This window comes from Haliotis rufescens, unplaced genomic scaffold (genome assembly GCF_023055435.1).
Source record: "Haliotis rufescens isolate VD_foot unplaced genomic scaffold, xgHalRufe1.0.p SCAF_41, whole genome shotgun sequence".
Lineage (NCBI taxonomy): Eukaryota > Metazoa > Mollusca > Gastropoda > Lepetellida > Haliotidae > Haliotis > Haliotis rufescens.
Window position 1 is genome coordinate 332959 of NW_025964124.1, and position 12566 is coordinate 345524.

At 38.6% G+C, this 12566-nt stretch overlaps 1 protein-coding gene across 1 annotated transcript; it reads left to right on the forward strand.

Moving 5' to 3' along the window:
* The first annotated feature begins 1 nt into the window (after position 1).
* Positions 2-11871, forward strand: LOC124127123 (interferon-induced protein 44-like). Its single transcript, XM_048382780.1, has 8 exons — positions 2-126; positions 397-429; positions 871-884; positions 2368-2529; positions 3925-5203; positions 5565-5687; positions 5808-5961; positions 10038-11871. The coding sequence occupies exons 5-8, from the start codon at positions 4691-4693 to the stop codon at positions 10352-10354; spliced, it is 1107 nt and encodes a 368-aa protein (XP_048238737.1). The 5' UTR covers positions 2-126; positions 397-429; positions 871-884; positions 2368-2529; positions 3925-4690; the 3' UTR covers positions 10355-11871.
* Positions 11872-12566: the final 695 nt, after the last annotated feature.

Genomic DNA, 12566 nt, shown 5'->3' on the forward strand with positions numbered 1-12566 from the left:
GCACCTCCTACCTTGAAATCAACCCTGACAGGCCGGTTTATACCGCCGACCCTGGTATCCAGTTTCAGTGAATGTTTATTCCTAGACCTGGTACAACGTGTTATTCCTTGCAGGCCACATTACAACGTAAGTTAACACATCACTTGACACATCACATCATCCGTTGTTAGAAACATTTATAGTTAGAAAAATCTGTGGATGGATTTAAGCCTTTTGTTACACGTTAATTGTTCGTATGGTACTGACTATGACTATTTGATGTTAGATAGGCCCATAATAAGCCTGTTGACCATTGAGTGAAATATGAAATTATTTAATGTAGTTATGAGGCAGTGATGTATGGTGTATAACCATTCATATAAATATATACCAGGTGATGATTTTCCCTTTTTTCAGCTAATCAATAAATCATGAGCTGGTTCCCCCTTGGTAAGTATACATTCGTTTTGATGTCAACTAAAATCATCGGGAGAACATCAGGCAATATTTCGCTCAGCAAATATTCCAGCTATATGACGGCGGTCTGTAAAAAATCGAGTCTGGACCAGCATCAATCGATGCCATTGGGATCGATGACGTGCACCAACCGAGTGAGATCCCTTCAACTATCATATCATGTTGCATTTGTATTGCAGTCTACAACAGAAGTATATCCATACAAGGTGATATCATCTTAGATAATGTGCGTTATGTGGATACATTTTGAAGTTAGAAGATTATCGTTCATTTAAATAAAAAAACAAACATTTCACAGTGATTCAATTCAACACCGACTTCATAATGTACACATATTTATTCTACAAGCTATTGTTTCACAGACAGTTTGGCATGAAATAAATATGTATAATAATGTATATGGTTCCCTTACAGTTCCCAAGGGGAAGGTAAGTGACACGTGCACTGAAGATACCTTGTAGTCAGAGATAATATAAATTAAAAAGCAGTATTTCCCTTGAGGAAGGTTGCAATAAGTTATGACTGACAATGCAAACAGGAAGCAATTAAAAATAATCTAAAATCTATAATGCAGGCCATTTGGGCAGCGAAAGTATTGTGCAATTGGTTGCTCATATTGTTTTAGTGGAGTTCTGTTGCTATTCAGCTTATTTTTGTACTTTTAAAACACAATTAGCTTATATTAACCTGATATTTTTGTTTGTTTGTTTGTTGTTTAACGCCGCACTCATCAATAATCCAGGTATATGACGGGGGTTTGTAAAAAAATCGAGTCTGAACCGGACAATCCAGTGATTGACATCATGAGCATCGATCCACGCAATTGGGATCGATGACATGCATCAACCAAGTCAGCGAGCCTGACCACCCGATCCCGTTAGTCGCCTTTTACGACAAGCATAGTCGCCTTTTACGGCAAGTATGGGTTGCTGTAGACCTATACTACCCCGGAATCTTCACGGGTCTAACCTGATATTCATTTCTTTTTCTATTTATGTTGCGTACATCTAAGGGTCGGATTAGTTGTTGGATATCGACACTACAATTTTACCATCCAATGTACCTCATATTATCATTATTATTTAGACTTGTTTTGTATATTTGCATTCAGATGTTTGCTGTCATGTATATGTGTTTGAATGTTTGCTAAGTTATGCTGCGACAAGATCCAATCTAGTCAACTCTAGAACACCAAGGACCTATTTTGATCCGGAATCTCCACTAGGGTTTTGACAATTTGAAAACGTGCACATTTCAATCTCATTATCTACCTGTTCTGTACACAGATAAACTGTCAGTATAAAAATACTTGATCTTAATTCATTCTAAATAACACATGTATAAGGACACAATAACAACTTTACAAATAACGCATGTATGTGTATAAGAGAAATTCTATTGAATGTAAAAGCTGCTGATGGTCAAAACTGCATTTCATCAGATTTAAGAAGAAAATGACTATCACAGTTACAGCTATGGATTGGCAAAGAAATTGTTAGGCAAGAAATTGTGATACATATGTCTTTATGTATTGCGATGTATTGCAAGTAATTCATATTTTCTACATCAATTTTAAATAGGAATTCAGATGATCACGAAATTGGTTATACGTTTTTAACCCAATATACAGGGACACATAGAAATATAGTATAATACATAAAAAGCAGTAATACCGTGATGTCCTTGTCACAGTTTAGTCTTGTAAGGCTAAAGACAATAATGTTAAACAATTACGAAGAATAATGAATTATGAATTATAAAACAAAATTCGAAATACACAATCAATTTTCCAACACATTTATTTTTTTTTAAATTTGCTCACGCAAAAAGACACCTATTTGTATTGCCCGGTGAGATTATATAGCTGGAATAGTGTTTACTGTGGAGGTGAACAAAAATGCATTTAAACAGTTAGATGCAGCGGAAGAGCTGGCGAGAAAAGAGTCCAGGCGAACCAATGACGCGCTGAAACGTGTAAAGGAACAGGAGGAAAGAGCAAAAACACTTGAGGAAGAAATGCAAAACCTGCAGTTCGAGAAAGAAGAAAAGGGAACGAGAGATAAAACAATGATGGTAAGTGTGAAATTATAAGTATAGGTATCTATAAATAAAGAAACTGTTGTCCGACAAGTCAACACATGTCTCAGATTGATATCATGAGCATCGAGCTAAGCAATTGGGATCGATGGCATGTATCAACCAAGTCAGCGAGCCTGACCACCCGATCCCGTTAGGCGCCTTTTATGACAAGCATAGTCGCCTTTTACGGCAAGTATGGGTTGCTGAAGACCTTTTGTACCCCCGGAATGTTCACTCTCCCAATGTCATCTAGCAGATTGGGAGGTATCAAACATAAGGCACCGAGAACAGTGGAGAGTCGGGCAACTTGGTACGTGGGGTGCAAGCGTGACATTTCGAAAGAGAGGTCTGCATATTTGCCATATTCTTCCTGAATCTTGTCAATCCCATTATTGTCAAAAGGGAAAATTCAATAACATAAATGATTTCATTGGATTTATAAAAAAGGACAAGATCAGGTTTGTTAGCCTGGATACGTCTGAGGCTGTATACGGGCCTATTCCAAAGAATGTTGTATTTCTCATTTTCCATGAGTCCCTCTACATGTTCTATGTGGTACCATGAATAGTCCTGTGTGCCAAAACCACAAGCGGTAATAAAATGTTCGAGCCACTCCATCTTGTTGCTTTAGATACTGTGTTTGTGTCAAAGCTGGGCATCCACTGACAATGTGGTGAACAATGTCATTAAATTCTTAGCACAATCTACATTTTTTTGTAGCCTCTCCCTAAAAAAAGGCGCTTGGCTGACACTCGTATTCGTACCGTCCAGCAGTACAGAACCATCAACAAAAGCAACATTGACATTGCCATTATGTCCCACCTCCTTGACTCGTTTACGATAACTGTGGAATGCCTTGTTTTCATCATGAGTCTTGACATGCGTCATCAGACAAATATATATGTGCAAAAGTGCACAATACGACTCTGTCATGAAGAACCTCCTCATTAATCAAACCACGCCCTCCCATTATGATTGGTAAATGTATATGCCTTGATGGTGTCGATAGCCCGAATTTCTTGTTTTATCCAATCAAAAACACCAAAAGAATACGAAAGAATGGGTACATCATAAGTATTTGTGGATTTAACTTTTTTTGCGACCGTTCAGCTCTGAACTCCAGATTTTCTTAAGTCTGCATTTGTACTCGGCATTCGGGAGTTTGTCCCTAACCTGTATCCCTAATTTCGCATAGGCCTTTCACGAGTTGAACAATCACACCTCCTCTAAAACGTTCAGGACACACACAAGGGAGAGGAAAACATAATTGTACATATGTTCAATTTGACTGTGTAATGTAATGCATATGCTCACAGGCTTATATGTAAACCTGTGGAATATCATCTTACTCATAAACTATTTATTTAGAATCTTGTTTTTACATTTCAGCAGTTTTCATGGGGACCAAAAAACAAGGCAGCAGGCCAGCAGAGAGAGAGAGAGAGAGTCATCGTGCGTCTTCGTCAGTATACCGCTGACCAGTCATATGTCTATTTACAATAATGAAATCAGTTTGTATGCCATTTGCAATATCGCCCCACACCATGACACTGCCTCGATACCGGTCAGGAAGTGTGGTCGTGCTCGCCTGTTTTTGTCATCTTGCAGGTAAAAATGTCTGCTGGTACTTCTGTCTGAACGACAGGACGCAAAATGTCGTCAATTACCCACTCACCAGTCGAAAGTCGATTTACAATAATAATCAAATCAGTTCGCCTTTCATTTATGATACTGCCCCACACTTAGACACTGCCTCCATACCGATCATACCGGGTAGGAAATGTGACCATGGCATATTGCTCGCCGCTACGTTACCAACAACGTATTCTGCCATGCATGAATCGGGGGCAAAACCTTGATTAGTCTGACAACAAGGCCGCAACGCCATTGGCGCACAACCCGTGGTGTTGCGGAGCTCACTCAAATATGTGCCGCCTATTGTGAACTGTTAGGGTCTCACCCTTCAGGCGGATTGCATGGAGCCAGTTTTTCATGGTAGATTTGCCTGCCTGTTATTGTACTGATAACAGAAGCAGATTTGATTCCATTGCATAGCGCAATTTATGCAGTGATGATCTTGTCTAGATGTCATCTTTTTAAGCCTGTCACGCGAAAGACTCCATGCGATTAGCGGTACCTGTCCTTCAGTTGAGAAATGAGATTTTATATTTATCTTGTAAACATTTGTGCAACTTGGGGTAATGATGTCCCTGCTATCTTTCCCACCAACAAATCGCCATTTTGTCGGTTCATTGATTGTGAGTTCCCCTATAGGCGCACAACCTTTGGCTTCTCTGTGCACGAGCTGTTAGATTTGTGTATTTACAATTTCCTTGTGATTAGATGTTGCGACCAGATGCAACGCACTGGTATTGTAACGATAGCTTCCTTCAAATCCTTAGTTTCCTTTTTTGTCAGTGGAACATGTTTGTGTCTATCTTGCTTTCAACTGAATACATTTCAGGAGTTTGAACAACTCCAAAAGAAATTCTTTAAACACTTGAAAGACCCGGAAGAGAAGGTGATACATGCGAAGATCCTGATATTTGGTCCTACCGGTTCTGGAAAGTCCTCCTTCTGCAATGGCCTGAGATCAGCACTGAAGGATTCTGACACACCTGCCACCTATTACGCCGTTGGTAATATCGGCACCACACTTACTAGCAGAGTGTGTACTTTCTCTGGAACAAATCTGGAATAATCCTAATTTCTCTTCCCTGATTATTTATTGATTATCGTTTTGTTCACATCGTAATACTAAGACACCTCCTCTGTCGTTATTGTGCTCTCTGATGATTTTATGTAGGTATCAAACGTGTCCGTCGCAACTGATGCTTGCTTAAAAAACCACCCCTCAACAACTATACCGATCAGCCGAAGTGTGCCTTTAAAGATAGTATACTAGTTTGTACCTTATCACGTTAATCATGTTCTTTGTTGCGTGTACATTGTTCAAAGTGTAAAACATACTAGGTGCCAGTGGATCCCACTATTATCCCAAGCATTAACTAAGAGCCTTGATGTTACAGTTCCAGTCTACTCAATATGGGGACCACTGGATTATTGACATGCCAGGAATATTTGAATCCAGTGTTTTCAAAACGGAGACAATTGAAGCTATTGCATCCGGCAAGGTTCGCTTTGATGCCCAGGTAAGCACGACATAGTACATTCATCGTAATGGATAAGTTTTAGACAGATAGGTATGTAAACACTTTTTGTATATAAGCATTACTCACAATCTAGATTCATGTCCTTTTCTTTGTTTCAAGATAACTAAAACTCTGGAGGTGGAAGACGGCCAATGTCAACAAAAGGCACGAAGGGATGTGTCATGTGTTGTTCTGGTACTCCATCATAACATCGATTTGGGAGAAGAATTGAAACGTCAGCTAGATGTCATCATAAAATTAGGGGGAGATGGTGGTAAGTTTAGACTGATGCCAGAACCCCGATTATGAAACAAAGTAAAAACCTTACTTTTTTGTACGTTGCTGCTGTTATAAGGCAATGTATTTTACTGTTAAACAATTATTGTAACTGTATTATGTCGGTTCTGTTGAGAATCGGTAGAAGCTCATTGCATTGCATTGTATTTGGACAATGATTAGTCGTCAGGAATGTTGTACTATTTAATGTCAGTTAGTGAGTTAGAATTTGACATCCGCTATATTGCAACCATATTGTGACGAGATAAAGTCAGACATTTGATAACAAAGAAATTCATACTAGTACAATACCTGTCGCCAACGGACAGTACAATAACTAGAATATCACCGATTTTAGTTAAAACTAGTTTGAGAGCATATAAAAGAATAAACAACGATTCAACAACACAATATAAGAACGGGTTATAGATCGCCAGCAACCAAATTTAGGATACCACAATAGGGAGTGTGGGGATTTACACTGCTTCTGACCCGTGAAGAGTGAGTGAGTGAGTTAATATTTAAAGTCAAATCGGCATTGTTTCAGCCATATCGTGACTTGAGCAAGTTATGCATTTATATAACATCTTAAGACTTGTCGTCGAAGGACAGTATAACAACTAGCAAAATATCACAGATTCTTATTTTAAAACTAGTTTTAGAACAATAAAATAATCAGATTATAACAGACGACACAATATAAAAACGGGCTATAGATCGTCAGCAACTGAAGGCAGACCACCATACTGGGGACCATGGGGACTTACAGTACCTTTGCTACCTGCATGGACCCCAGCAGGATTTACATCATACCCTCAGCAACTGGCGATTGTTTGCAACGTTAGCCACAAGTAACGTTAGCCACCAGTAGCCAGAAATATCCTTTGAATGACATGAATTTACACTACGTCAACCCCCTATGAGGATACGGCCATTAACAAACTCAGATATAATTTCGTTGTACCAATTTTTAAAAGGTCATTCATTTTAAACAATACATATTATCAAAATTTGTTAAACAATTATATCTCTTTTAAAATAAACAATAACTAAATGAGAATTAATATTATAAAAAAGATCCTTGAGAGATGATGATTTGAAATATTTATTGCTTGTGATGGCAAAATCAACACAGTCAAGCAAGACATGCTTGACCGTGATTCTCTCGTCACAAGGGATACAAAATGGATGATCTTCACCTTTCAACAAATATTCGTGAGTGCATCTGCTATGGCCAATATGACATCGTCGTAAAATGACCTCCTCAAATCTGGACTGACAACCCAAGAAGGTATAACCGATATTTGGTTTAATTTCATGTAATTTATTGATACCTACTTGGGTGTCCCACTTCTTTTGCTTCAGATCACGAATATAAGATCTGACTACAGCTTTATAATCAGTCTATGGGATAAGAAGTGGTGTCACAGATTTGGTGAGTGCTGCTTTAGCAGCAGCATCGGCCATTGTGTTACCAGTGATACCAACATGGCTTGATAACCAACAAAAGACGATGTCGTACTGGCCAGTAGCAAGATCATTGTGTAGTTCTATTATTTCTCGTAAAAGTGGATGTTTACAAGATAAATTCTTAATTGCCTGAAGACAGGAAAGTGAATCAGAAAAGAAAATGAACCGTTTCTGTTTAGATTGAGTATTTATATATTTGCCTGTGCATCTGCTGTAAAAATGGAACTGTCATTCGGTAATCTAGACGATATCAGCCTCTGCATATAAACTGTTAATGGGAGAACTTATGAGGGATCCAAGGCAGAGCCGTAGTCCTTGATGATGTATAGAATCCAGTATTTTTAGATTGCTTTTGCATGCTTCCCCATACACGATGGAGCCGTAATCCATTTTTGAACGGATGAAAGCTCTATGTTGTTAGAGGAAGGTCTTGAGGTCACCTCCCCACTTTGTATTTGAAATGACTTTTAACAAGTCAAGTGCCTTCAGGCATATAGCTTTAAGGTATTTGATAGGGGGTTTAAATTTCAAATGTCTATTAAAAATAAGTGTCAGAAATTTGGCTTCCTTTGAAAGTTATATGTGTGCCATCCAAATATAGTACAGGGTCTTGATGTGGCTTATATTTTCGACAAAATGTATACAATTAGTCTTGGCTTTAAATCAATTAAGGCCATTTTCCAGTGACCAATTTTGAATTTTATTAAGACATTACCGTAATTGTCTTTCAATTGAATGCCTATTTTTACCACAACAAAATATGTTAAATCTATCCACGAAAAGTGGCCCATCTATGAAATCATTTAAAACCTCAGACAGGCTATTTATCTTAATACTAAATAGTGTAACAGACAAGATACTGCCTTGTGGGACACCCTGAGCCTGATTATAATGATCACACAGGGTTCAGCCCTCGCGGACAAGGAATTGTCTGTGAGTTAAAAAGTAAGAGGGGGCACGGGTGGCCCAGTCGTCTAAGGCGCCGCGATTCGCTGTGCAGAGTTGCATCTCTTGGGCACGCCAGAAACCTATGATTGTGGGCTCGAATGCCGGTTCGCTCCGATTATGTTTCTAGGTTTGTCAGCACCACACCCGTGCTCGTTGGTTTCACCGTCTGAGACCTGCATCACTTCGGGCTTTCCTCCCACATTAAAGCCGACACGCCATGATATACATGGAATAATGTTAAAAAAGCAGCTTTTAACCCAACTCACTCACTCACTCACTAAAAAGTTGGATATAAATTGAGGCAAACGGCCTCTCAATCCAAAATCTCCTGCTGGGGTATCAAGCAGGTAGCCGAGGTACTGTAAGCCCCCATGATCCCCAGCGAGGTGCCTAGCTTTGGTTACTAGTGGCCTATTGCCTGTGTTTTAAAACTGTGTATATAATATTGTTATGCTCGATTATTAACTTGCTTCCATCGCTATATGGCTGAAATATTGCCGATGCGACATTAAATTTTAACTCATTCACTCACTCAATCCATAATCATGTAAATCCTTTAAAATAGTTCCATGTAGTGTCGTAAGCTTTTTTCTAAATCGAAAAAGATAGACACTACTTCGGCTTTTAGGAAAACCACATTGAATATTTATGATGAAATTATTGAATTCCAAGTACCATGTCAACCTATTGTTGACCATGCCGTTCCATGGGTCGGTAATTTAGCTTGCTCAAGGGCAGAATGAAGCTCATGAAGAGAACATACTTCATTATAATCTTACCCATTATCTGCATCAAAATTAATAGTATTCTTTTCCTGTTGTTAATGGTATTTTTTGGAATTGAGGAACATAGTTAAATGAAGAAGAATGTTTTTCACAAAGTTTATTAGCAATATCTGATTCATCACTTAAAAATTCATTCCCATTTTGATTAGTTGGTGGGTTTGTTGTTTAACGCCGCACAATATTCCAGCTATATGACGGCGGTTTGTAAATAATCGAGTCTGGACCAGACAATCCAGTGATTAATATCATGAGCATCGATCCACGCAATTGGGATCGATGACATGCATCAACCAAGTCAGCGAGCCTTGACCACCCGATCCCGTTAGTCGCCTTTTACGCCAAGCATAATGGCCTTTTACGGCAAGCATGGGTTGCTGATGACCTATACCTTACCTTTGATATTTTAATCAAAACAAGCATTCTTTTCCTGCTGTTTATGGTATTTTTTGGACGCGGGATATGACTTATTATTTGTCACTTTTTGTGGCACATGACAACGGACTTTTGTCAATTAAACACGTCTTCGTGCAATATTGACTTTCGCACTTTTAACAGATGCACTCAATTTGATGCATGAGCTTTTAAAGTGGTGATCCTTACCAAACGTTTAGTAGTATAATTGTTTTCATTCACGAGAAAGCAAAATCTTTTCGATACGTACATGTAGTAGATCCAGAAACTAACATCTTATATATATATGTATAAAATTATTGTCAGTGTTGAAGATAAAATGTCCAGGTGACTTCTTTTGGAATAAGTAGTAACACATGATCAGTAGTATGTTTTGTTGTTTGTGATGGTCATTACAGCATACTATAGAGTCTGTTCTTGTGTAATTCCGCCTGTACCTATTAAATGTATCGTGTTTCAGCCCTGTCCTACCACCTGGTGCTGACTCACCTGGATGAGTGTGACCCGCAGTTCAAGGACCCAGATAATCTCCCTAACCTGTACACTTCCCCTCTAGTACAAGAAGCTGTGAAGAACATGTCAGAACAAACTGGCATTCCAGCGTACGCCATCAGCTACGTCAAGAATTATGTGACGGAAACAGAAACAGACACCAAGACCAAGCTGCTTCACCTGAGAGCTCTTGACAGAATCCTCACCTCTGCAGCTGAACAAGTGGAGAAGTTGATAGATTTAAAACGTCAGTCGAGCATGTATGATGATGCCCCTGACGCCTAGGAGAGGAAGCTGCATCTGCCGGTTGAGATATGTGTGTCCGCTGTGGTATATATGTCTGCCCAGCGAATGTAAAACTATGCTGTGTTATGTAAATAGAGGCGCTCGCGCATTATATTAATTAGTGTTCTTCACCATGGACATCATGGTGTCTTCAAATATTAAATAAAAACGAGTACGTGCATTGTATTATCAGAAGATAACGGAAACAACATATAGATTTTTTCAAAACTCCACAAGACAGTTGTTAATACAAAACTTCGACCAAACACATATAATTATGAAAGGATGTGATGTTTGTGACAAAACATTCTAAACTCTGGAGTACATCAAATGTAAATAGATAAACAGTTTGTAACGCTACAGAACTACTATGCATTGGAAAATAAATCACCAGTTTGACCGGTCAGGCATTTAAAGTCATAATAAACAACACTTGGACAACCAGTAGATAGTCTAATCTGATGAGAGTAGTATTTGTAGGTTGTGACGTCTTGTGATGATTTGTAGTTCTGCTTCAGTCAGTGTTCTCGTGATGCGTATGAAATAGATATGCACCATTTAGGTTATTTACGCTCTCTGCAACATATTCTCATGATATGCTTTTACACCTTATTCATTATAGCCAAACTTTTTAAGACATCGGACCGAGCGAAAGCAGTTTCAGAAGAATGGAGATACCCTGTCCGATGTCACATGCGTTTTCGGCTCCGCATTATTACACCTGTCGGGGTATATAGTATTCTTTTCCGTTAGGGTTCAAGTTTCCAGACTAATAGGAGAAGTGCAAAGTTTGATTTTATTATTTTGATTTTCTGAAACATCGTAGCTATTTTTCGTGGGTTTTTTTTAACTTAGGATATGTTTCTATACCAATTGGAGAACTGTAGTGAAAGTTTGGTTTCGATAAGTGGATTTTCTACGAAAATGTTTTGTACTTTGAAACACGTAGGAGTCGAAGTCGTGGGTACTAGTGAGCCCTGCACACCTTTTGCCTTGATCCGTATGGCAGCCACGAATGATGTAAAATGTGTTCATGTATTAATGTTTTATGTATTAATGTTTAATGTGAACCTGTTCATAAAGGATGAGTGCATTCATGAGTGTATTCCAAAAGTCTTCTTTCTCCATAAAAGAGGAAAATAAGTGATTATTACGGCATGTATATACAATTTCACTCCATGAATGAGTAGTAACGTGTGCTGTTTACAAGTCAACGAGAAATAACCATGATCCATGATCACATGCTGTTGTATTTTGACAACTGATGGCTACGATCTTTCTTGTAACTAACGGGATTTTGTATTAGAAGACTAGAAGTGTTAACGCAAGTATTAAACATGTTTTGAGCATTTGTTATAAGGATGGTGTCAACGTAAACTGTTTGTGCTTCTATGCTCATCGATGTGTGTATGATTTTAAGTAAAGCTTTCTTGTTATAATCACATTATGTAATGCTGCTGTTAGTCGTTTGGGCTTGTTGTATACTTGTTCTTTCAATAAATACCATTAGAAAAATGTGTGATACGTGTTGTACATTAACACACGCGGGAAATTATTTGCAGGCGTTTTCCTTCCTAGTTGCACATATTTGAAGAAATGATACAGGGGAATTTCATTGACATCATTTTGGTCACTGATGGAACAATTTTATAAAATTCTTAGACATGTCCACCAGGAAACGTTGTGAAAGCTTTACTTAGGCCATCGCTGTTGTAGCCTTCGTTCCAACACCACTGTGGTATTATGAACTAGCTCGTCTGTGGATCAGAACACACCCAATACTCACTCTAACACTCCTGTGATGACACGAACTGTCCTGTCTGTGGATGTATCAAGACACACCCAACACATCACTCATTCTAACAACGCTGTGATACGATGAACTGTCCTGTCTGTGGATTTATCAAGACACACCCAACACATCACTCATTCTAACACCGCTGTGAAGACACGAACTGTCCTGTCTGTGGATGCATCATGAGACACTCATTATATTCTTTCCCATCCACAATTTTAATTCCTAACCGAACCTTACATATATTGCGTTCAGGATTTACCTAATGTATATGTATTACATGTTGTAAGATGTACATGTCTATGTAGTGTTGTGCATTATCAGTCAGACAACCATTTTGCAAAACAACGTCTTGGTTGAGCCGTTATTTGGTACTTTGACAACAACCTAGATTGTCACCTTGGCCACAGCAATACA